At 42.3% G+C, this 27,309-nt stretch overlaps 1 protein-coding gene across 2 annotated transcripts in view; it reads left to right on the top strand.

Moving 5' to 3' along the window:
• The window catches only part of adgra3 (adhesion G protein-coupled receptor A3), a 158,343-nt gene that overhangs the window by 65,844 nt on the left and 65,190 nt on the right, over positions 1 to 27,309 (top strand). For both annotated transcript variants that reach the window (XM_048544047.2, XM_048544038.2), the window contains exons 4-7: positions 14,599 to 14,670; positions 20,993 to 21,064; positions 23,603 to 23,674; positions 26,248 to 26,408. In XM_048544047.2, the coding sequence (XP_048400004.1) occupies positions 14,599 to 14,670; positions 20,993 to 21,064; positions 23,603 to 23,674; positions 26,248 to 26,408 (377 nt within the window). The remainder of the gene's footprint in view (positions 1 to 14,598; positions 14,671 to 20,992; positions 21,065 to 23,602; positions 23,675 to 26,247; positions 26,409 to 27,309) is intronic.

Genomic DNA, 27,309 nt, shown 5'->3' with positions numbered 1-27,309 from the left:
AATGACATGTCTGAACAAGTTGATTTGAAAATAGGCCGAAAGCTACAAGTTGATTGTTCATTTTTTCTTTATAAATCTGAGTTCATCCAAAATCCTGCTGCCTTCATGCTAATTCTCAACCAGCCCCATTCACTGATCTCTCCTCTGTTCACTGACATACAGTGGTTGCCAGTCTTGTAACTCAGTTTTAAAATTCGATCTTTGTGATAAATTCCCTACATTGCCTTGTACCTCCCTAGTTTTGTATCCTATTCCAGATCTCGAATGATCTCCAAGAATTCGGAGCATTGCCAATTCTGGCCTTTTGCCAGATTTTCACCACTTCACAGTTAGCGGCTGCACTTTCAGCTCCCTGGGCTGTTAACTCTGGAATGCATTCCTCCACCTCTCTAAATCGAACTTGACTCGAAACAGTAACTGTTTCTGCCTGCTCAAGTGTTGCCAAATATATTGAATGTTGCCCAACACACTCTGTTTTTATTATGTGTAGATGACCAATGATTTTTAAAATTATTCCTTGGAACATGGATTTTGCTAGCAAGACCATAATTTTTCTCCCTTTGAGAAGGTGGTGATTCATCATATTCCTGAATTGCCTTTTTGAAACATTGTGTGAACCAACTTGTAACAAAACCGAAACTGACAGCTGTAGCAAAAATAAAAGAAAATACAAATATTATTTTCTTAAGGATTTAAAATAAAATTGCTCAATGCTATCTGCAAGCAGGAGACATGGACCTCTTGATAGCGGTAAATATAATGTAAACGCAATCCCAGTAAGACAGTCCTGAGCCAAGACCCATTGTGGAAAATCTTCAAACCAACTTTCCATATCGTGTGTGTACTATTTTGTGTGGAAATAGCTAGCAGACAAAAGGTTTTTGCCACTTTCAATGTAATTTGACCAAAGAAAATTGGCAAATATGGGCAAAACCAACATTGATATGGAAGATTGTGCTAATTGGTTGGGGTAATGGTCTAGTTTACTGTATTAGTAAACTAGACACCCATGTAATGTTCTGGGGACCCAGATATGAATCCTGCCATGGCAAATGGTGCAGTTTGAATTCAATAAAGCTCTGGAGTTAAGAGTCTGATGATGACGATGAAGCTGTTGCTGGCTGTTCGAAAAATGCTGATGTCCTATACAGAAAGAAATTTGCCATCTTTACTTGGTTTAGCCGACATGTGATTCCATATCCACAGCAATTTAGGCAGTTAGGGATGGGCTGTACGTGTTCACATCTGGAGAATGAATTTAAAAAACCTACGATTCCAAAGCACATATATCAGGATGGTTGTAACTCAACAGCACAACCAACAACCACTTAATTAAGTGCATGAAGTACACTTCCAGTCTTTCACATTGATACTCTTATGCAATGCAGCTTTGGAACAGACAAATGTTTTATCTGATAGACACGAGCAGACCAGCAAGACTGCTTGGGTGTGTGGCCTTAACATTGTTACTATCCATGAAATCAATGTATCCATAACAGCAGAAGAAACTGCAAAAAAAGTACTAAGAATTGAGTCAGTCCAGAGTATACAACAATTTTATTTGGACAAGCGCAGACATCTAAGATATAGATGTATTAGTGATAATGGGAACTGCAGATGCTGGAGAATCCAAGATAATAAAATGTGAGGCCCTGATGAAGGGTCTAGGCCCGAAACGTCAGCTTTTGTGCTCCTGAGATGCTGCTGGGCCTGCTGTGTTCATCCAGCCTCACATTTTATTATCTAAGAAATAGATGTAACCTGCTTGTACCATTCTCCTTCAGTGTGCATTTAATTGATCTGGGTTAGGCTGCATTCCACAATCTGAATATATCGCACCCAAAAAATTATTCAGTTTGCATTCAACTGGCCATGCTTGCTGCTTAAAACAAGTCCTTTTGGTAGTTACTGCCATTAGTGAGCGGAATGTTTGATTGTACTTTTTTTTGGTTTTGCCTATTATGCCTTTATATGTACTAGAAAAGCTCTTGTTCAATGACATGGAGTGCAACAGCATTTTCCACCACTTGCATCTATGGGCAGTGAATCAGCAGTGAGTGGAATGTTTGATTGTACTTTTTTTTGGTTTTGCCTATATATGTACTAGAAGAGCTCTTGTTCAATAGCGTGCAACAGCATTTTCCACCACGTGCATCTATGGGTAGTGAATCAGCAGATAATCAGGAGTGAGTACGCCCCTAAAGAAAGACGTAACATATGTAAGGCAGGAGGGCCATCAACATATGTTTGCTTCTCTCAAATGAGCATTGTCAGCAGAAAGCTGCTTTGTAGAATCACCAGCGAAGGAAGAAGATAATCCTGCATGTTGGTATTTTGCAGACTGGGCTCAGAGTGAACCAATTACATTTCAAATTCAAAAGTCTATTGTGGACACAATCTAATTATTCCAACATAGAGCATAAAGCATTTCCTTGGAATTTAGTATAGCAAGAATCCATATCATGTTTATTAAGCAATTCACTATGGAAACTAACAACACATCATTTGCAATGATTGGTGCAAATCACTGACGTCTTAAGCTGCATTGACTTCTGATAAATAGTACAAGGTAATGACTTGAATGTCTGCTACAAACTTGGTGCAAAAATGGTTACCTTAAGTAAAACTGAGCACATTGCCAAATCAAAATAAGCTTGCAAACATTCCACTCACTCCTGATTATCTGCTGATTCACTACCCATAGATCCATGTAGGCTGAAAGTAAGCCTCAGACCCCATCTTTTATTCCTCATAGAGTCATTGGTCTGATCATGTGGTCCTTTATGATAGAAAGGTATGTTGTATGGCACTGGGATTCGCAATTTTTTTTTGTCTATAGGGTGCCTGTGCCTCTATCCACTGTCTGAAATAAGGATTTGTATAATGTATTTTGGTAAGTAGAAATGTGACCAACTTCCTGAAAATTTGGTTTGGCAAAACAAAAGAGATTTCACACACTCGGATCTCTGTGGACTTACAGAAATGAGCTCAGTATCTCAAGATGTGTAATCTTCAAAGGAAATTAAGTAGCTGTGTCTGAAGCTCTCTGCTGGGACGTATTGTTACAAGTACACTGAAGATGTGTGGGCATAGAGCAGATATGATGGCTAACACTTGCTATGTTCAGTTTGCAAGAGATTGATCATGACATTGAAAGGTTAATGGGATTGTTAATGAGGCGTATCAGAGCCACCAAACACAGCAAATTTCATCAGTCCCTTGGTTCAGAATCCCCACTGCTCCACTTATATTCAATGAAGATGAATTTCTCTTTGTCACCAATTATTTCTTCAACTTTCCGATTGTCAGACAGGTGAAAAATTCTTGAAGTTTATCTGCAGCAGACACAGAGTGCCAAATTCAGTCTGTTTGGTGCACCAAAAGAAGGCATTTGCTGACAGTGGGCTCTAAGTACAGGCAGACCTTTCAGAGATATGTGCGTATTGGGGCATAACATGTGACCTTCTCATCATATTACTTCAGAACAGAAGGTCTAGCTGAGCGAATGGTTTCTGCTGTTAAATTGTTCATCCTGAAATATACGAAAACAAAAGACGATCTTTGTGTTGCATCAGAACTCACACCACTTGGTCAACAACAAAAACAGAAGTTGCTGGAAAAGCTCAGCAGATCTGGCAGCATCTGTGAAGAAACAAAATCAGCGTTAACATTTCTGGTCTGGTCACCCTTCCTCAGTGGACCCAAATCATTAACTCTGATTTTTATTTTTCTTCACAGAAGCTGCCAGACCTGCTGAGTTTTTCCAACAACTTCTGTTTTTGTTCCTGATTTACAACATCCGCAGTCTTTTTTTTTTTCAGTTTTTATTCAGTATCATGCCTCCTGGTGTCAGGTTTACTATCAGCAGCAGAGATCATATTCAGTAGGCTAGTGAAAATGAACTTGCCAAGTCACCACCTATCCAAATTATGTGAGATGCAGGATACATTTTACATCAGGCTAGGAAGGATAAAGATGGTGGATGGTTAACTACAACTTGGACAAAAGGTCAGCATCAGAGATATTCCACAATGGAAACATGGTCACCTGCAGAAGTATCCAAAGTGTACAGTGAGCCTGGGTCTTATGAAGTCACAACACTTAATGGGGCAAGGCTGAGGAGGAACAGAAGCCAGCTGAGTGAAGCTATCAATATAGTAATTGTGAACATGCAAGAACCTATTCAAGAAGCAACAGGGGTGACACGGTGGCTCAGTGGTTAGCACTGCTGCCTCACAGCACCAGGGACCCGGGTTTGATTCCACCCTTGGGCACCCGTCTGTGTGGAGTTTGCGCATTGCCCCTGAGTCTGTGTGGGTTTCCTCCCGGGTGCTCTGGTTTCCTCCCACAGTCTAAAGATGTGCAGGTTAGGTGGATTGGCCATGCGAAATTGCCCGTAGTGTTCAGGGATGTGCAGATTAGGTGGGTTATAGGTGAACGGGTCTGGATGGGATTCTCTGAGGGTCAACGTGGGCTTGTTGGGCCAAAGGGCATATTCCCACACTGTAGGGATTCCGATCTAAGATGTAGTACGACAGAACTGTTAACTGGTTATAATAAGTATATTTGTCAATTGCAAGTACCAAATCATGTCAATCTCCATCAAGCAAGAGTCTGACCGCTTCATCTTGATATCCAGATAACCATTATCAAATTTTTCACCATCAGCATTATTGCAAAGGTTGCACTGATCAGAAATTCAACTAAACCAGCTATGTAAAAGTTGTCACTGAACTGGTCAGATTTCATCTGTAATTTGCACTTTCATACAACATTTAATATGCTTTCTGCATTTTACTGTGATGAAAGACCCAAAGGCCCCTGGCTGTTCAGCTTCAAAATTTATGCAGGAATAAGAAGTATTGTGAATTGTGAAGAGGATATTTATGGATTTCAAGGGGACAGACAAATTTGAGGAATGGGCACACAAAAACCTCAGATGAAATTCAATATATAGAAATACAAAGTGATTTGAGGCTTGTGTGAGGCATGAGAAAGGGGCCCATACCCTAGTTGAAACTAATCTTCTAATGGATCAATATTCATTCCAGCTGCTGTTTTCATCATTATATCCTCATAAGCACACAAAAGAAGCTTCTGTAGTTTTTCCAAATGTCTGGCCTGTTGCTAATCTTTGCAGCATTTCATGTTTTTGCTTTAATTTGATACCATCCTTAACTGTCTTAGTTACAAATGATACATCTGTTCCATAGAGCATCAACAGAATATCTTTGACGGTTATAAATATTACCTTTGTTTTTTTGACGTTTCACCTTTTAAGCATATTTGGCCACAACACTTTAGCAGACTGTCTTCGTAGCCTTGAACATGTTTTATTTAAGTTTAAGGGTAATTTCAAATAGTTTCAAATAGTTATTTCTGGATCCACATTTCTCCCCTTACATTGAATGTGATATTCTAATGTCCTATATTCATTCTTAGCAAAAAGGATCTTTCACTAAGATTCCCTCACCCCTTACCCAGAATTTTTTCTTTTTCTGTCTGGTAACTGTCCAAACTTCATTTGATGGCGCTTGTTGAATCATTTGCATTATGCTGTTGGGCAAGCATTCTAGATCCTAACTATTCACTATGTTTTACCAAAAGATTTTCTCAGTGTAATCATTGCCTCTTTTGTCACTCAGTGTCCTATGGTTTTTGATATTTCTGCTAAAGACAAGAGGCCCTCTCTATCTACTCATAAAAATCCCTCTTGATTTTGAACCCTTCAATCAAATCTTCTCCCAAGTTTCCCTCTTACAAGGAATACAGTCCCAACTTCTGAAATCAAATCATGCAACTGAAGTTTTTTTATCGCTGGAACATTCTCATAAATCTTTTCTGCACCCACTTTTCAATCCCTTTCGCATCCTTTGCAGAACTGGATATGACACTCCAGTTGAGGTTGAACCAGTGTTTTATACAGGCTTATCAGAACCAACTTGCTTTTGCAGTTTCTCTGTCTGTTTATAACACCAAGGATCCCAAATGATTTATGAACTACTTTTCAACTTGCCCTGCCACCCCTAGTGATTTGTGTACATTTCCATCCAGGTGTCTTTACTTTTGGAAGTTCTTTAGAATTGTACTCTTTGTTTGTTGTGCCTGTTCTAGAACTCCACTCAAAATGAATCAATTTACATTTCTACACATTGAATTTCATCTGTTGTTTATGCGTTCTATACATTTGTCTGCCCTCCCAAAGTCCATCATTGTCCTCCTCACAGTTAACAATGCTTCGTTTCTTTCCTGCACAAGTTTTAAAATTGTGTCCTGTACACCAAAGTATTAATCATTAATCTATGTCAGGATAAAGAGGTTTCCTAATACTGACTTCTGAGGAAGCACATTTTCTTTCAGTATCATAAACAATTATTTACTGCTACTGTTTGATTCCTCTCATTCAGCAAATTTCTTATCCAATCTCCCACTATTCCTTTTATTTCAAAGACACTAACTTTGCAGATAATTCTGTTTTTTGTGGTATTCAAACTACTCATGCAAGTTAATTAAGTATGATTTATTTATGAAAAAATACATGCTGACTTTCCTTAATTAGTTCACATTCTAAGCAGCAGTTAATTTGTCCTGAATTACTGCTTTTAAAAACGTTCCCTCCACGGAGAATTAATAGAGACCTTTAGTTATACCCTTTATTCAGCAGAGGTGTATTATTTTCAATTCTCCAGTCCTCTGGTATCATCCCTGTGTCGGAGAAGGTTTGGACGGTTCTGAGCAGAGCCTTCACAATTTCCACCATTTTCTAGTGCACATAGATGAATCATTCCCATCTATGTGACAGTATCAACTTTAAGTACAACTAGCCTTTCTAAACCCTATTAATGCACGGATTCACGAAAAATTGAGCAACATTTTCTTCCTTGGTCAAGACTGGTATTCATTCAGTGACTCAGCCAAGCCTTCCGTCCCTATGAATGACTTCCCTATTTGGTTCCCAGTTGACCCCACTTACAACTGACTTGCAAAGAAATGTGTGGATTCCCTTTTATCTTAGTTTCCAGTGACTTCTCACAATCTCTCTTTGTTTCTTACTTAATTTTCACTTCCCAAACCTTTTGTATTTCGTGTGATTTTTAACTCTATTATCCACATGACATTTTGCTGTGTCAGCTTTCTTTCCTCATCCTTTAGGGAGCTTTGGGAGTTGATTGCCCTACCTTCTTCCCATCATATGAGGTGTACATCACTGAACCCGAACTCTTCGGAGGCAGCTCATTTCTCTGTTTCAGTTTTGCCCGACAATGCTTGATTCCAGTGTATGTGGACCACATCTGTTCTCGGGTGGTGATAGAATTTGGTCCTACTTCAATTTAATTTTTTAAATAATTTTTAATACCCTGTATTTCTCATTTTCCTTTTCCATAGCCAACTTAAACATCATACACAAAGACAGAAATTGCTGTAAAAGCTCAGCAGGTCTGGCAGCAATTGTGAAAGAAATCAGAGTTGATGTTCTGGGTTGAGTGATTCATCCTCAGAACTTAACTCCGCAGTTCTTTTGGTTTTTATTAAACATTATAGTGTATCATGATCATTGCCTCCTGAAAATTTCACAACTGACGGTTGATTTATTTGACCTGACTCATTCCACAGAAGCAGATATGGTAATACTTTCTTCCCCTTTGGACCAGGAACAACATTCCAGTGGCTTGACACCGCACAGGATAAAGTAGCCTGCTTGAGTGTTGCCTCATTCACAACTGCAGATATTTATTCCCACACCATATGTACTCCCACACCACAGTGTGTGTACCATCTCAAAATGCATTACAACAACTCCTCAAGGTTTCTCTTACTATCACCTCTGAATTTCAAGATCTCTGAGGGAGGGGCACGTGCATTATGGGACAAAGGAAGAATGCCTCTTTCTAACCTGTACGGCAACTCAACTTGGAAATTATAACTGCATCTGTTGCTGGATCATTGCAATGTGGACTTAATTACTCCACTGAATGCGGTTATTTGTGGCTACACCTCAACATTACCCTGTCTCAAGATAAGTTTCATAGTAAGTCCTCATTGCTTGCCTTATAATGAGGTTCATAACAATTAAAAGTAGATCAGTTCTTCGATTAATATGTGTAAAATGACATTTTTAGCAAATGCATTTAATTGAAAGCGGAAGAATATGAATTTGAGACCGTGTAATTTGTTTCTGAGAACTTTCTTTTTCCCTTTTCCCCTTTTAAAGCTGCAATGCTTGTTGGGGTGTCAGCCAAGTTTTCTTGTACACTTCCGTACTTTGATAGCTGAAACCAGCCACCCAAAGAATGCATTCAAATTTCTGAAGGAAAATAAATGTAGAACTGAATGCACTTGAAACATTGTGATACTCTTCTGCTATTCAAATACAATTAACCAACAACTGGCAATTTTTTAAATGCTGGATATAGTTTCTTTGCATGTAATAAGCAGAAATGCTGACTTTCGTACTCTACAGCGATGAGCATAAGGTTGTTCTAGTGTTAAATGGGTTGAGAAAGGGTCAGAAAGAGACATTGTTGACTCACATGTCATGCAGTTCTGAGGAATGGTCACCAGACCAGAGATGTTAACTCTGATCTTTCTTCACAGATGCTGCCAGAGCTGCTGAGCTTTTCCAGCAACTTCTGCTTTTGTTCCGTGTTAATGCTGTAGAATTCTAACATCTCATCACACACCACACGAGTGCCTTTCATCTAATTGTATACTAACTTCTGCTCAATTCTCCCCCTTATCCTTGGTGATAATCACTGGATGTTTGTTTCCCATTGTTTTGATGTCAAAACTCTGGGATTAATATAAAATTACTTTTGTGGCTGTTCTCTAGATCGCTTTGTAAAATTCCACCTTGCCAGTATAATGCTTAGCTCTTGCCATCAGATCTTTTGTGCAGAATTATTACTCGATTTTCCCCGTCTACTCATTCCCTCAGTGGCAAAGCCTTCAGGAATCCAACCATGCATTTGAGAAATGTTTCCAGCAGACGTTGTCCCAAAGTGCCCACTTGTTGCCAACTTCCAACCAAATGTCCAAACTTTTCTTATTTGTGAAATGCTTTGAACATATTTGCCCCATGAAAGAAATGTGGATTGCTGAACTTTTAGCCCAGAGAAGTTCCAAGTCTAATTTCTACCAAGTTACTCAATCTTAATTAGTCAACAATGAGTCAAGGTTGACACAAATGACAAACAGTGTCCATCGAGAGGGGTAGAGAAAAATCAGTTCTGTCACTTTTCTAGTTATTCATGGAAAATGGATATCACATGAACATTATGGCCATTTCGAATTTCCCTTAAGAAGTTGATGAAGAGCTGCCTGAGAACTGAAGAAAGTTCCAGAATGTTGACTCAGTGACAGTGAAGGAAGGTGAAATATTTCCAAGTTTTTCTCTCAATATGTGCACTGGGTACCTGTCTCTAAGTGTCCTTGCAGCAGCCTTCCAACCCTGGTTTTCTTTATACCCTGCAGTGAAGTTTTTGCTTCCAAAGCAGCTTGCAAGTAGATCAGAGAGGTGCCATGATGGTCATGGGTTGACATATATTGGATGCCATTGTCTGTACATAATGGGTGCATGTGGCTGATGCCCATGGATTGTATCCTGAGTTGCTAAAATGGCCAAAGCAATATGGAGAGAGAGATAATGGGAACTGCAGATGCTGGAGATTCCAAGATAATAAAATGTGAGGCTGGATGAACACAGCAGGCCAAGCAGCATCTCAGGAGCACAAAAGCTGACGTTTCGGGCCTAGACCCTTCATCAGAGAGGGGGATGGGGGGAGGGAACTGGAATAAATAGGGAGAGAGGGGGAGGCGGACCGAAGATGGAGAGTAAAGAAGATAGGTGGAGAAAGTGTAGGTGGGGAGGTAGGGAGGGGATAGGTCAGTCCAGGGAAGACGGACAGGTCAAGGAGGTGGGATGAGGTTAGTAGGTAGCGGGGGGTGCGGCTTGGGGTGGGAGGAAGGGATGGGTGAGAGGAAGAACCGGTTAGGGAGGCAGAGACAGGTTGGACTGGTTTTGGGATGCAGTGGGTGGGGGGGAAGAGCTGGGCTGGTTGTGTGGTGCAGTGGGGGGAGGGGACGAACTGGGCTGGTTGAGGGATGCAGTAGGGGAAGGGGAGATTTTGAAACTGGTGAAGTCCACATTGATGCCATATGGCTGCAGGGTTCCCAGGCGGAATATGAGTTGCTGTTCCTGCAACCTTCGGGTGGTATCATTGTGGCAGTGCAGGAGGCCCATGATGGACATGTCATCAAGAGAATGGGAGGGGGAGTGGAAATGGTTTGCGACTGGGAGGTGCAGTTGTTTTTTGCGAACTGAGCGGAGGTGTTCTGCAAAGCGGTCCCCAAGCCTCCGCTTGGTTTCCCCAATGTAGAGGAAGCCGCACCGGGTACAGTGGATGCAGTATACCACATTGGCAGATGTGCAGGTGAACCGCTGCTTGATGTGGAATGTCATCTTGGGGCCTGGGATGGGGGTGAGGGAGGAGGTGTGGGGACAAGTGTAGCATTTCCTGCGGTTGCAGGGGAAGGTGCCGGGTGTGGTGGGGTTGGAGGGCAGTGTGGAGCGAACAAGGGAGTCACGGAGAGAGTGGTCTCTCCGGAAAGCAGACAGGGGAGGGGATGGAAAAATGTCTTGGGTGGTGGGGTCGGATTGTAAATGGCGGAAGTGTCGGAGGATGATGCGTTGTATCTGGAGGTTGGTAGGGTGGTGTGTGAGAACGAGGGGGATCCTCTTGGGGCGGTTGTGGCGGGTGCGGGGTGTGAGGGATGTGTCGCGGGAAATGCGGGAGACGCGGTCAAGGGCGTTCTCGATCACCGTGGGGGGAAAGTTGGGGTCCTTAAAGAACTTGGACATCTGGGATGTGCGGGAGTGGAATGTCTTGTCGTGGGAGCAGATGCGGCGGAGGCGGAGGAATTGGGAATAGGGGATGGAATTTTTGCAGGAGGGTGGGTGGGAGGAGGTGTATTCTAGGTAGCTGTGGGAGTCGGTGGGCTTGAAATGGACATCAGTTACAAGCTGGTTGCCTGAGATGGAGACTGAGAGGTCCAGGAAGGTGAGGGATGTGCTGGAGATGGCCCAGGAAAACTGAAGGTTGGGGTGGAAGGTGTTGGTGAAGTGGATGAACTGTTCGAGCTCCTCTGGGGAGCAAGAGGCGGCGCCGATACAGTCATCAATGTACCGGAGGAAGAGGTGGGGTTTGGGGCCTGTGTAGGTGCGGAAGAGGGACTGTTGCAAAAATTCCATCCCCTATTCCCAATTCCTCCGCCTCCGCCGCATCTGCTCCCACGACAAGACATTCCACTCCCGCACATCCCAGATGTCCAAGTTCTTTAAGGACCGCAACTTTCCCCCCACAGTGATCGAGAACGCCCTTGACCGCGTCTCCCGCATTTCCCGCGACACATCCCTCACACCCTGCCCCCGCCACAACCGCCCCAAGAGGATCCCCCTCGTTCTCACACACCACCCTACCAACCTCCGGATACAACGCATCATCCTCCGACACTTCCGCCATTTACAATCCGACCCCACCACCCAAGACATTTTTCCATCCCCTCCCCTGTCTGCTTTCCGGAGAGACCACTCTCTCCGTGACTCCCTTGTTCGCTCCACACTGCCCTCCAACCCCACCACACCCGGCACCTTCCCCTGCAACCGCAGGAAATGCTACACTTGTCCCCACACCTCCTCCCTCACCCCCATCCCAGGCCCCAAGATGACATTCCACATCAAGCAGAGGTTCACCTGCACATCTGCCAATGTGGTATACTGCATCCACTGTACCCGGTGCGGCTTCCTCTACATTGGGGAAACCAAGCGGAGGCTTGGGGACCGCTTTGCAGAACACCTCCGCTCAGTTCGCAAGAAACAACTGCACCTCCCAGTCGCAAACCATTTCCACTCCCCCTCCCATTCTCTTGATGACATGTCCATCATGGGCCTCCTGCACTGCCACAATGATACCACCCGAAGGTTGCAGGAACAGCAACTCATATTCCGCCTGGGAACCCTGCAGCCATATGGCATCAATGTGGACTTCACCAGTTTCAAAATCTCCCCTTCCCCTACTGCATCCCTCAACCAGCCCAGTTCGTCCCCTCCCCCCACTGCACCACACAACCAGCCCAGCTCTTCCCCCCCACCCACTGCATCCCAAAACCAGTCCAACCTGTCTCTGCCTCCCTAACCGGTTCTTCCTCTCACCCATCCCTTCCTCCCACCCCAAGCCGCACCCCCCGCTACCTACTAACCTCATCCCACCTCCTTGACCTGTCCGTCTTCCCTGGACTGACCTATCCCCTCCCTACCTCCCTACCTACACTTTCTCCACCTATCTTCTTTACTCTCCATCTTCGGTCCGCCTCCCCCTCTCTCCCTATTTATTCCAGTTCCCTCCCCCCATCCCCCTCTCTGATGAAGGGTCTAGGCCCGAAACGTCAGCTTTTGTGCTCCTGAGATGCTGCTTGGCCTGCTGTGTTCATCCAGCCTCACATTTTATTATCAAAGCAATATGGAGGCTGGTCATAGCCAATGGTGAGCTGAAGTTTCTCTGACTTCCACGTGGAGAATTCTTGATGTCTATCTTGTTTGGCATGTTTTGTAAGACCGGATACTTGGTATTGATGAGGTAGGTGATGGTGTTTAATCAGCAGTTTAACAACTTATGGGCCCCTCCCCCAGCCCCAAATGATCATCTTCATTCTGCCCATAGTGAGAAACTTAACTTGCCACTTGGCAAGTACATAAAGCATAGAGTAAATTTCCCCTGATTGTTGTGAGAGCTCTGGCTGAACTTCTTGCCATAGTCCATGTTACTTGGGCTCCTATAAGATTCCGCCAATAGATTTTCAGGTTTCTTACTCATTTACTTGCATAGTTACGATGGGAAGTTAGATTAAAGCTAGTTCTAATCCCTGGGTAACTGTACTACTGTCAGCCCACTGTCGGTTCCAGTGCTGGGATCCAGCAAAGCCATAGCAGGCAACCTCCACCATGACCCACCTGCACCCTCATCCATCTGTCTACTATATTTGCCATCCCTTCATAGCCTTTCAGATTCTCGAACTGACTTTGAATCTTTAAACGTTACTTGCAGGAATATGGCAGGGGATACCATAAATCGGGTGCTTACCTTTTACTTAGGTTTGTGTGTTCTCTGTGAGGATTCTTCTGGGCCAAGACTTCTGCAGCATCCTCCACCAAAAATCAGGCCCACAACATTGTAGGGAAGGGAATGTTTACCTGACCTGGTGTGGAAATCAGAAGTATTGAACCATTGTGTTTGGCTATAGTAATCATGATTTTAATTTAACCATTGTTCTTGATAGTAATAGAAATCCTGAGTGAATCATTTCTATTTATTGATGTGTATATTCCATGCAAGTTCTCTGCTGTTAGAAAGTTAGTTGTTATATGTTATGTTCCCTTCAATTTTAATAGTTTTGTGGACTTGAATTTCAACAAATGTGGAGTACTATATATTTTTTCAAAGTAGTTATTGAAAGGACAGTCAGACCTGTTGTTTGTAAGCTGTACTTGAAAGGCACATGTCTCAGAATAACTGCACGTTTCTTGCAAGTTCCCTGCCCGGGTTTATCACTGTTAATTCGCAGCTTTTGCTTTGGGGGTTGTTTAGACTTTTTAATTGCTGGCCAGCAATTAAAAAGAAAAGAGCTTCCTTGCACATCTCTCCGCGCATGCGGACTTGGAAATAAAACCCTTGTTGTGGATCCGTTGTTGTATTTGGAGCCCTGTTCCATTCTGAACCTCGATTGTTCTCCTGCAAAATGTCCAGAAGAATCCTTGATCCTGTGTTTACTCAGCAAGCTGCATTGGCTAATATCCTGGAGATATCTGCTTCTGTTTGATAATATCTGCCTTTGTTTTCCAGAGTGTCAGACAGGCTGCCATTTGAACATTCCATACCCTATGTTTTTCTGCCATCACATACTGAGACTTGTTAGCTAAAGGTGTTTACCTCCTGCACCCACTCCTCCAAATAAATGAATCTCAATAGAGAAGAATCCATCTTTTTCTTATTTATGATTGTTTGTGTGCGCGTTGTGTGACTTGCCGGAAACATTTGGCTTGGAATGTAAGAATTTAAATGTGTTAACCAGTTTTGCGTCATCATTGAATGTATTGTTTTATAATAAATCAATAACTTTGTTTTTATTAGAAGGAACATAGTGATGTATCTTTTTATTTCAAGTCCAAGATAGAAGAAACATTCAATTGGCTATATTGGGAACTGGATAAAACATTTATGTTGTGACTGGTTGAGTCGCGGGACTAGAAAAAGAGAGTGCACTCTTCCAATCTTGGTCATAACAGATAAAAAAATGTTTTTATTGAGTTCTTTTTGATCAGTCTCATAATGTGTTATGACACGCTTCAGGTAGGACCTGAACCTGGGCTTTTTGACTCGGGCAAATGGATACAACCGTTGCACCACAAGACTCCTAATGCTGTTACTGATACTTTGGATGTAGCAGCTATCCTTAGTACTGGGTCATTCACAGAAGTAAGCATTGTACTCCAACTAAGTCGAATATGAAGTATTACAATTAATACTTGCTGTTACTTTGTTGCAGAGACATAAAGAACAATCTTATCAGTAACATAGAACCTGGTGCTTTCTGGGGACTTCCTGCATTGAAAAGACTGTGAGTATTGATGTACATATATCTAATACATCAGTGGCTGATTGTGGTTTCTAGTCTTTTAAACAAAACATTCATCAGGTTGGACATCCCCTGGTAAGGCACTGTAACAAAAACAAATCAACCAGTCAGTGGAAGCTTACAGAACTGGAACAGAAACATATCAAAATCAAATTAAAATGATTATGGTTTCTCTATTTCATATTTTGAAGAGATAAGTGCTGTTTGAATATTTTCAATCTTTGGAACTATCACCTTTATTTAGATCATTTGTGGTTCATTTTACAAACCCATCTGATTTTCATTTCTCTTTACCTGAGTTGGTTGAAATGTCCAAGAACAGGTTTATAATGGTTAACCAATCTCTTATTGCTCATTTAACAAACTCCTGTAAAGTTGAACGTTCAATCCAACATTTCAGTTAATCTCATTTAGGATTTCAAACAGACCTAAAATACAATGCATCTTGTAGCACTGTGCCCTACCTCTCTATCAGAAGGCCCGAGTTCAAGTCGCAGCTCCACACATGTGTAACAACCTCTGTAAATAGGTTGATTATAAAATCTCTGTAATGCATCTTAAGTTTATATACTATTGCCAAATGTTAGCATTTAAACCTGATCTATAAATGTGCAAGTTTTTTAGTTCAATGCCTATGACGCCGCTACTTTTATTAAGACTCTTAGCAACTGCATCTGCACAACGGCCATAAATCTAATTTATGATTTTTTAAAATGTTCCATGAATACCGAACAGAGCCAAAAACCCAATTTCTGACACTAATCAGATTTTTAAAAATACCTTCTAAATTGCCTTTAAATTACTTCTGTACTATTGCTTTTTGGATAAGGGTCTTCTGTCATGAGTTTGCTCAAGAAGCCTGAAACCAGGCAATGGAGATCATTGTTAATGTTAAAACACATGCCTTTTGCAGCATTAACTGTTGCATTCAAAAGTTAAACATCCAGAAGCACTTTGAAATCTTTAAGTAGCTACCCTTGTACTTTCAATGTATGTGTGGGGTGGTGGGGTGGTGATAGTCTTTGTAAGCTGTGCAGCTGCTCCAAGGATTCGCACATGGCGATTGGTGAGCTGATGCTGTTCACAATTAACTTCCGGTTCAGGAAGTCACTGCCACACATGGACCTCTGCGCAGTCTGCATAGAAGAGAAACAATTATCAGGAATGCTGTTATAGAGAGAAGTGATGGCGATGGTGGTGGTAGGCAGCGGATTGGTGAGGGGTAGAGTACCAGGTGAATGAGGAGCATGCATGCTTAGGGTAGGTTGGGATTCGGTTAGGGTTGATGTCCAGTCTAGCAGGGTTTGATTGAATCCAGGGTAAGGGGAGTTAGGAATGAGTGGGTGCGGTGTGACTGGTCCAATGGAGTTGGTAAGGATATCGGGTTTGAAAATAAGGTTGTTAGGTCCAGAGGGTGTTAGGGTCTGAATTTGTTGTGGGGGAGGGGTGGGTGTGTTGAGGTTTTGGCTTGCAGTTACCCAGGAGTTAGTAGGATTATAATCATAGAGTTACACCGCTTGAAAACAGACCTTTCAGCCCAAAGTGCTCACCAAACATCCCAATCTGACCTCATCCCATTTGCCAGCATTTGGTCTATACACCTCTAAACCTTTCCTATTCAAGTCTTCATCTCGATGCTTCTTCCTTAAATATTTTATTTGTACCTGCCTCTGCCACCTCTCGTTCCGTACACGCACCATCTTCTGTGTGAAGAAGTTGCCCGTCAGGTTCCTTTTTAAAAATTTCTTTTCTTACCTCAAACCTGTGCCCTGTAGCTTTGGACTCGCTTCCTTTAGGAAGAAGATATAGGCCAGTAGCCCTATCCACACCCCCTTATGATTTTATAAACCTCCACTGAGGGCAGTATGATGGCTCAGTGGTTAGCACTGCTGTCTCACAGGGACTCTGGTTCAATTCCAGCCTCGGGTAACTATCTGTGTGGAGTTTGCACGTTCTCACCATGTCTGCGTGGGTTTCCACCTGGTGCACTGGTTTCCTCCCACGGTCCAAAGATGAGCAGTTTCGGTGGATTGACCACGCTAATAGGATCCAGGGGTGCATTAGTTTGGTGGATTAGCCACAGTAGGGGGTTGAGTCTGGTTGGGATGCCATTCGGAGAGTCGGTGTGGACTTGTTAAGCCAAGTGGTCTGTTTCCACACTCTGGGGATCCTATGCATTCTGTTCTACAGATAAGGTCACACCTCAGCCTCCGACACACTGGGAGAAAAATGCTCCAGCCTATTCAGCCTCTCCCTGTAGCTCAAACCTTCTATTCCCAGCAACATCCTTGGAAATATTTTCTGAACCTTTCAAATTTAAGAAGAATTTTCCTATAGCAGGGAGACCAGAATTTACTACATTATTCTAAAAGTGGCCTCTCTGATGTCCTGTACAGCTGTATCATGACATCCTAACTCCTATACTCAATGCATTGACCAATGAAGGCAAGCGAGCCAAATGCCTTCTTCGCCACTTTGTCTACCTGTGACTCCACTTTCTAGGAACAGTATAGATGCACCCCAGATCTCTTTGTTCAGCAACACTCCCTGGGGGCCTACCATTTAACTGTATAAGTCCTGTCCTGGATGGCCTTATCAAAATGTAACATCTTGCATTTATCTAAATTAAATTAAATTCTGGCACTTCTCGGCTCATTGGTTCGTACGATCAAAGTCCTGTTGTACTCTGAAATAATCTTCTTCACTGTCCACTACACCATCAATTTTGGTGTCATCTGCAAACTTACTAACCTTACCTCCTACTTTCACATACAAATCATTTACATAAATGACAAAAATCAGTGGGCCCAGCTCTGATCCTTGCGGCCCACTGCTGGTCACAGGCCTTCAGTTCAAAAAACAGGCCTCTACCTTCACCCTCTGTCTCGTACCTTCAAGCCAATTTTGTTTCCAATTCCTCTAACCTTTCCTCAGTAGCAGTTGAGTATAAGTAAATCAGAACCCTCTGAATTCTCAAAATTCATGCAAATCTTTGGAGGTCTCCAAAGACAAGGAGATTGCCCAGCAGACTTTTCAATTGCCTGGAAATTTCCATGGGATGGCCTAATTTGAGATATCTTGCATACAACTCCAATCTGCACTGCTGCAATGACTATGTGGCTGTATGAATGTATGGGCCAATAATCAAACTTTCCCGTATCTGCATATCGTTCCTAGGTATGAGTTTGTTTCTATGGTCCAAACTCCAAATTCTAATGTTGGCTTAGATGCCAGAGCATTGTTTCCCTTTGTGCACATGTTGCAGCAGCTTAATGTGAGAGACTGAATGCTGCATACATTTAAGTAATTTCATACTGTGAACCTCCTCACAGCTGTTCCATAACACACTTGACAAAAGTTCTACATCAGGATTTAAGACATTTTCTTCAGACTCCAGAAGCTACAATCAGGACATGTAGCCAGCAGTAGTGATGGCAACTCTTAGGGCATTATTTGATCTTAATTTACTGTAGAAACTGAAATCCTCCAAATGACATATGAGAATACAGATGAAAAGAAGGGTTGTCAGAAATTCTATAGTCTCAGGTCTGCCTTCAGGTCTCTTTGCAAGGTCTTTCTACAAAAAATAACTGATTGTAGTGTGTGACAAGTGCACAGAATGAGACTTCAGCGGAGATAAAACGTAATGAGGGATACATAGAAAAGAGAGAAAGATTAAAAGAAACAAACCTTGTGAATTAACATGTCAAGATTTATGAAAATATGGGTATAGTGAAATGAATAAAGCAACAGATGTTAGGTATGCAGAATGAGACGAGTTAACCTCTGGGCAGTGAGTCTGTACAATGTGCTGACAACCCACCCATCCCTCATTTACATGGAACCAGCTGTCAAATCGCAAAAGCAAAAATTCCATCCCCTATTCCCAATTTCTGCGCCTCCGCCGCATCTGCTCCCAGGATGAGGCATGCCAATCCCGCACATCCCAGAGGTCCATGTTCTTCCAGGACCGCAACTTTCCCCCCGCAGTGGTCGAGAATGCCCTTGACTGCGTCTCCCGCATTTCTCGCAACACATTCCTCACACCCCACCCCCGCCACAATTGCCCCCAGAGGATTCCCCTCGTTCTCACATACCACCCCACCAACATACAACGCATCATCCTCCGACACTTCCGCCATCTACAATCTGACCCCACCACCCAAGCCATTTTTCCATCCCCACCCCTGTCTGCCTTCCGGAGAGACAACTCTCTCCGCGACTCCCTTGTCCGCTACACATTCCCCTCCAACCCCACCACACCCGGCACCTTTCCCTGCAACCGCAGGAAGTGCTACACTTGTCCCCACACCACCTCCCTCACCCCTATCCCAGGCCCCAAGATGATTTTCCATATCAAGCAGATGTTCAACTGCACATCTGCCAATGTGGTATATTGTATCCATTGTACCCGGTGTGGCTTCCTACATTGGGGAAACCAAGCGGAGGCTTGGGGACCGCTTTGCAGAACACCTCTGATCAGTTCGCAACAAACAACTGCACCTCCCAGTCGCGAACCATTTTAAATCCCCCTCCCATTCCTCGGACGACATGTCCATCATGGGCCTCCTGCAGTGCCACAATGATGCCACCCGAAGGTTGCAAGAACAGCAACTCCTATTCCGCTTGGGAACCGTGCAGCCCAATGGTATCAATGTGGACTTCACCAGCTTCAAAATCTCCCCTTCCCCCACTGCATCACAAAACCAGCCCAGCTCCACCCCTCCCCTCACTGCACCCCAAAACCAGCCCAGCCTGTCTCTGTTTCCCTAACCTGTTCTTCCTCTCACCCATCCCTTCCTCCCACCTCAAGCCGCACCTCCATTTCCTACCTACCACCTCATCCCGCCTCCTTGACCTGTCCGTCTTCCCTGGACTGACCTATCCCCTCCCTACCGCCTCACCTATACTCTCCTCTCTACCAATCTTCTCTCCATCTTCGGTCCGCCTCCCCCTCTCTCCCTGTTTATTCCAGTTCCCTCTCCCCATCCCCCTCTCTGATGAAGGGTCTAGGCCCGAAACGCCAGCTTTTGTGCTCCTGAGATGCTGCTTGGCCTGCTGTGTTCATCCAGCTCCACACTTTGTTATCTTAAATCACAAAAGTAGGTGGTTTGTTTGCCTAGAACATCGCTTGGGCTGGGGCCAGTGTTGAAAGTGCAATATGTGGCAGTGGCCCAATTACATTGTAGAGGGCAGAGAAGTTCTGTGTCTCTTGTGGACACCACAGAAAAACTTAAAATTTAACTTGCAATGTCAGCCATGTCATCGGTGAAACTTTTTTGCAGAGTGCTACAACCAGTACTAACCGAAAGAACCAGCCGGAACTGGCATACGAACCTGATTTAAGTGAAACAAGTGACCAACAATCTGAAGTAGGCAGACCCTGGTAGTGGTAAAATGCTTAGAAATTCACAATGGCCCAACCATTGCTGTTGTGATAAGACTGACAATATGTGCTGATTCCAGCAAATTAAAATCAACCAAGGAAGATCAGAGTCAACCAAGGAGGGGGGAAAAACAAAAAAAAAATTTTTCCACAAACATCCTTACTCATCCAGTTAACTAACATTGCTGTCTTTCTCCCTCCACTGTAATTACTAAACACATTATTGTGTTGCCTTCATTAGTTGCTATTTCTTATTTGTATTCTTTTTCACAGGCCAAGTTGTACCTAGCAAGGTTTTTGCAAAGACCAAGTTACCTGACTGACCAGTTAGTGTCTTTTTTTTTTGCAGCAAGTGTAAGTTTAAAAAATGAACGTCGCTCACGCAATAAATCCAACTGGGCAAATGGATCAAACTCAGGTTAAAGTGGAACTCTTAACAATGCAAGCATTCTCTCAGGTGCTCAGATTCTGGAGCAGGGCTTGAATCCAATAACTCAATTGAGAGAGGGCTCTGACTGAAATTGGTGGTTATTGGGTACATAAATGCGAATAGTAACAGTTGTGAAGACTATACTAATCAATTGTTTTTCACCCTTTTTATGGTGGTTGGAGACTGGTCTGATACAGATTCAGTTCCTCTGGGTCCTGAATCTTGGTTGCTTCACCGAAAAAGGTTGAAAAATAATCACACAGTAACAGCATAAAATCTGATCATATTCCAAATTAAGATGATCCTGAATGCCTCTGAGCACCTGGATTGCAGTGAAGTTGTCTTCGCCGGGAGAAGAGTATCCAACAGAGGAAAAGATGATGATATATGGATGTTTGATTTCACAAATTACACAGTCTAGGAAAATGAAACAAGATTCACCTACTCTATCTAGTAACTGATATAACATGACATCTTTTCTGTTACAGGGATTTATCTAACAACAGGATAAGCTGTCTAAATGGCGAAATATTCAGAGGCATCCCAAATCTTATCCGATTGTAAGTGATCAGTTAAGTCAATTTAGCTTTTCTCTTTAAAACAGTATTTAATTTGATGTTTTTTTATCTCGTCATTCCATGTATTTTGTCTAATTATGTAGTGCTTCTTAGAAAATACTCCACAAAAAGAGGCCATTCATCCCAACCATTCTTATACTTGACTCGTGACAACCTTACCAAATGCTATTAGCCTAACCTTCTTTTTCTTTTTCCCCTCATGTGCTTCTCAAGCATCCTCTTAAATTTATCTATTTTACAAAAGTCAACTATTCCTGTAGTAGGGAATTCCATATTTTTCTGTACTGTAAAAGAAGTTCCATCTGAATTTTCTGTTTACTTTCTTGATGATGATCTTAAATTCACATCCTCTGGTTTTGCAGTTCTGCCACAACGGGAAGAACGGGGCTGAATTTTCAAAGCCCCTGAATGATGAGAGTATTGGAATGTTAGTTTACCAAACATGGCAAGATTGGAGAAATGAAATTCTCAACTTCAAGAAAACAAGTGCAATTTGGCACACTAAGTTGGAATAGTGAGATCAGAATCTCGCTAGTGAACAACGAAAGGGCCATTTACTTGTATTAACCTTTTATTACCAGTTCTTGCCTCATTTTTATGCTGTCTGCTACTCTCCCATGTGGCAGAAACTGAGTGGTGACAATTTCTGACATGAAAATCAGAGTGAGTACCTGGCTCCAGTTCACCACTGGTTCCTCGACCAGCAGTCCCCAACACCTTGAGAATGATGTGAGTATGGAATGTGCTGTCGGCAGTGGTAGTGGAGTCAGATACTTTAGAGACGTTTAAGCGACTCTGGATAGGCACATGGAGGATGGTAAAATGTAGGGTAGATCGATCTGAGTAGGATAATAGGTCGGCACAACATTGTGCGCCGAAGGGTCTGTACTGTGCTGTACTGTTCTATGTTCTATGTACCGTGCACTTCATGCATAGCGACCAACTGCACACCCTCCACCCTGTCCACAGAGGTTGACACCAGTCTCTCATCATAGCACATTTCCAACTCACTTTGAATAAAGCTTTCACTTCGGTGCTGCGTTTTGGAGTGCAGACACCGTACATTGAAATGATGCAGCCAGGCTGCATTTCATAAGCGTACCTTGGGACTCCCAACTTGCTTGCCCTCTTAATTCTCACTCATTTTGTACTGACTTGGATGCTCACAGCATCCCGACCTTGTCTTTCTGTTTGGGCATTGCCACATCATTCAAAACTTACAGGCTCACATACCTCTTTTTTGCCTTGACTCTAATGCGGAAGCAAAGCTGGGTAACTTTTCCTTGTTGCCAACAGTGTTCAGTCAAAGGGAATGGGCAAGATGCTTGACAGCATTGTGCTACATCAGTATCAACATTTACAATGTGCTAGAAGCTTGTGTGGCAAACACACAATGTACCTCAACCAAGTGTCGTGTCTGAAAGTCTAAGTGGACGTCACGTTAAATGAACTGTTGTCGTCAGGGTGTATCAACACAGTAAGTCAAGAGCATCATCTGATATCCATACAGGGGCTTAGGCACAGTCATTTGGACACTCAGAGTAGTCAGCTGTTCGCCAACATTTCAGTCTGGGGAGAGTGTCAAGGTTAATCCTGTAGGGGCCATGTGACCTGACAGGAGCTTAGTTGTAAGTGAGCCAGAGAGCTGCACAGAAATCAGCCAGGAGTGTGGTCAATCATTGTCAGAGCTGTCATTCCAAGTCAGTCGGGGGTGGAGCACAGTCACAACTGAACAATGACAGAATGTTAAGCTGTGCTGGGCATTAGGGAAAGAATGGCACTCCATTGGGGTTCAAACATGAAATGCACGCATAAGGATGGGCTCCAAATTTGTCTTGATTCTTTTTGCTGCAGCTACTTTTGTAGTTAACAATGTAGGTACTAATGGAGAATCACAGTAACTTTACGAATGTGTGAGCTTTGATTGGAAATGAAATATCACACGTGTAACCAGTGTGTTCTCAGAAGCTGTTCTTTTACATTTCCCTCCAATTACATGTACTTTGAAGGGCTATTACTGGTTGGCATTGACTAATGTGGTGCACAGTTGGGCTTTAAATATGACATGGAGGTAGGAGAGCACAGAATGTCTTGGCAGTGCTTTGCCACTAGTGAGTGCACAATTTGGTAAAAGTGGTACCAGAGAGGCATGGTGTATAATGAGGTGAGCAGTAGAGAATTGCATGAAAAAATTGCTGGCACTCGTGGGGAGAAACCTGCCATGAAATTTCCAAAATTGGCTCTTGGGCAATGTTTGCTAAATATCCACCCACTTCTGTTGAGATGTTTTAAATGCTTCCAAAAATGCATCCATTCAGTTTCTCTTGAGAGGAAAAAAAACACATCTAGGTTGCTAATCTTTTCTTTACAGTTCTATTATCCTTGTAAATGTGTTGTGCACTCTCTCCAATACCTCCATTTTTTTTTTATTTCACTGTTCAGATCGTTAATATAAATTGTAAACAACAGTGAATGAAGTAGCACAAGTTTTCCAAAAACAGATTTCCCTTTTTTTCTCAGAAATCTTTCAGGAAACCTGTTTTCCACATTGGCACAAAGGACATTTGAAAACCTTTTGTCACTGAAATACATGTAAGTGATATGCTAAATTTATTTAATTTTTGGCTGTGTTCTCACTTTGTGACAGTTGTACTGACATTTTTTCTACTTGTAACATTTTTACTCAAAACCGTCTCTACATGCTAATCTATGTATTGATTTTGCATTTCAAGAGGCTGCGCTGAAGTGTTGGATTTAATGTGATCAATTATGATTTTTTTTACAGTCCATGTATAAAGTTAATAAATAATGAGAGATACTTAATATATTGTGTTCATTCACTTGCTCCACAAAGCAAGGAAAGGCTAACTACATTTTCATCAAAAACACATTAAATATCCTTTATTGACAAACAGTAATTTAGGCCAGGTGGTAGAATTTCTGTGTAGGTTCTCCTGATACAGTATCTCTGTAATCTTATTAGAAGAATAGCTAATAATTATTAGCACCATTATGCTTTAATGTTATTTGTTTGTGGCCTCCTAATAAAGTCATATTGGATGGTCAAAATAATGTATTTCCTTTGTATTTATCAATGCGAAGATGCACTTAACAGGGAAGCTGTAAGAGTGAACTTGTTAATTATTCACTTTAGGATGTGTGCGGTGAAAGAACTGTTAATTGGCAAAAAAATTACTTTCAAAGCCGATGTTTTTAGTTTTGTGCTGGAATATGTTAATAGTTTTTCTTTTACACATTATCAATATCACTAGCCTTAACCTCTGTGTCACACAGAATTATAATTCAGAAAGCAGGCAGGCAAACTAGTTCTATATTTCTGTTTTTCAGTTAGTCAGTTGAGGTTATACAAAGATAGTCTGGGTGTGATTGCAAAAATTTACTTTCAAGTACAGAGCATTTTGAACCAGATTTTTCTACAGCCAGACAATTATTCTTCAGATGAGATTTGCGTCCGGGACCCGTGCAGAATTCCCACTGTAGAAGGAACTGCTCAAGAATTTGAACTTGCAGCTGGAACCCTGTGAAAGTTTCCATTTAAATCTGAGACTTAAGAAGGTTCAGATGAAATTTTGTTAAATATTTACCCTGGTAAAGTTAGACTATTAAATACATAGATTATGTACTAAACCAATTCCACATTTACTTTGCAAATCCCCAGTTCATTTACACCCAATAGACCCTGACCTGACATCTCGCTTCTCCCCACCCCCACCTGCTGCCAGAGCTGACAAACGCCCCTGCCGACCTGAAAAGCCCTGTGACCGGACCCGGATCTGGCCCTACCCAAAGAACTCCCTCAATTGGACCCAACTTTTTTCCATTCACCAGAACCGTACCCTAACAAGTGCATCACTTGCCTGTAACTCTGGCCTCCTACCGAGCTGCCGTCCTGCATTGCTGGCACCCTGCCTGCTACACGTCTAGCACCCTATCCTCTCAGCACTCCAACATAAGAGTTATCCTATGGATTTACCATTTGACAGCTGCTGTAAGGTGTCTCCTTTTCGGGATTTTCTTTTTCTTTATTCGTACGTTGGATGAGGGCATTGCTGGTTAGGCAGCATTTAGTGCCCATCCCTAATTGCCCAGAGGATGGTTTAGAGTCAGCCACATTGCTGTGGGTCTAGAGTCACATTTAGGATAGACCAGGTAAGATGACAGTTTCCTTCCCTAAAGGACATTAGTGAAGTAGATAGGTTTTTCCAACAATCGGCAATGAATTCACGGTTATCATAGACTCTTAATTCCAGATATTTTTTAATGAATTCACATTCCACCAACTGCCATGGCGGGATTCAGGCCCAGGTCCCTAGAACAATATCTGGATCCCTGGATTAACAGCCCAGCAATAGTACCATTAGGCTATCACCTCCCCCATAAATTGGGAACTGACTACTGTGAAAAGATGGTATGATTTTCCCTTCTCTGATGGTTCTGCGCCGAGAGAGTGGAAGTAAGTCTCCTCATTTCTGAAGGAGCCTTGGTTGGAATTTCTTCTCGGAAATCCGGAGCTCTCTTTTTTTTATATAAAGTGGCCAGAGTGGTAACCTGCATAGGACTTTCACCCCTCAGAACCTCCATCCCTACTTATGTTTGGCACTCCCTGAAATCCCACTCCTATTGGCTATTTTAGTTAATAAAAGCCAACATAACTCACTGACTGCCAAATCATGCAGGTAGTATAGCAAAGGTTGTATATATTAGCAAGATCCAGTATCGTGATGTTATTAAAATTTTCGGTGATGTAAAAGGCTCCCTCTAACGTTTACTTTCTTGAATTCTGACATTGTCACACAACCTAGATGAGTTAAATGAATTTTAAAGAGTGGTTTTATGTCTTTTGTTTGAATATCTTCAACTTATATGCATAACAAAAATACATTTTGTTGGCTTTATTTGATTTTCACAAAATCACTAAAGCTGCCAGTTTCAGACGATGAATTGGAAAATATTATTATAAATACTGTTAGAAAACTTAAAATTGATTTCCGTCACAGTTGTGGGTTCATCAAACATGTTTTAAATGCCTTTTTGATCACCTTGATCTCTGGATTTTGTTACGACTATAGTTTTTTTGAGAGAACAATCTTGGCAAAGCAAAGTTATTTGGAAACAATGCACTTTTGTTTTCCTTTTGTTGTCAGAGAATTTCAGACTGATTATCTTCTGTGTGATTGCAACTTACGTTGGATGATTCAGTGGATAAAGACTAAAAACATAACTGTACGAGAAACTAAATGTGCCTTCCCAAAGTCTCTGTATGGTCAGCTTATAACAAGTGTTAAAAAAGAACTTCTTTCTTGTGGTAAGAATTTTAGATTGACTTCACATTCGTTGTAGTCTTAGCATTACCAGTAGAACAATATAATTAAAAGGAAAAGATTCAAAAGGATTTAAATTCCTTTCAAAAATTGGGATTTCAGGCCTTTCCCAACTGTGTTCCGCATTAACAGTTATAATATGAGCTACACCAAATGTCCAAAAGAATTCCAATCATCCAGGCAGAAATTGGCAGACTGTTGGTCATTGCACTGTGTATTCAAGCCATGACATGTAACATCTGATCTGGCCATTTCTTGTGCCTTCTATTCTTCTTTCTACCCCTGTCATCTCTTGCTGTTTTCCCTCCAAAAATATCCAGGTGTTTAAAGATTTCCCGTGTCTCAAGAGTACACATAATCTTCTCCCTCATTTGTAAAGACCCAATTCTCCATGCCCTAAGATACAAAAAGCTGAAATCAATACCAAAGGAAGTGATGGATGCAAACAAAATGCCAAAGCTTTGGGGTCATTGGCCATCCACCATAGAAACAGAGAAATTGGAGCAAGTGTAGACCATTTGGTTCTTCAAGCCTGCTCACCATTCGCTGTGTTCATGACTGACCACCCAGCTCAGTACAGTGTTCCCATTTTCTCCCTGTAATCTTTGAACTCTTTAACCTCGAAGAACAATATCTAATGCCTTCTAGAAAATATTCTTATGTTTTGGCCTCAACTACTGTGGCAGAGAATTCCACAGGTTCACCACTGTCTGGCTGAAGACATTTCTCTTTATCTCAATCCTTAATGGCTTACCTTATATCCTGAGGCTGAGGTCCCTGGTTCTGAACTTCCTGGCCATCAGGAGCACCCTTCCTGCATTTACTCTGTCTATTCCTGTTAGTATTGTTTCAGGTTTCTATGAGATCCCTCCTCATTCTGCTAAA

The sequence above is a fragment of the Stegostoma tigrinum genome, chromosome 1, assembly GCF_030684315.1.
Source record: "Stegostoma tigrinum isolate sSteTig4 chromosome 1, sSteTig4.hap1, whole genome shotgun sequence".
Lineage (NCBI taxonomy): Eukaryota > Metazoa > Chordata > Chondrichthyes > Orectolobiformes > Stegostomatidae > Stegostoma > Stegostoma tigrinum.
This window is presented reverse-complemented; position numbering and strand designations above follow the sequence as displayed.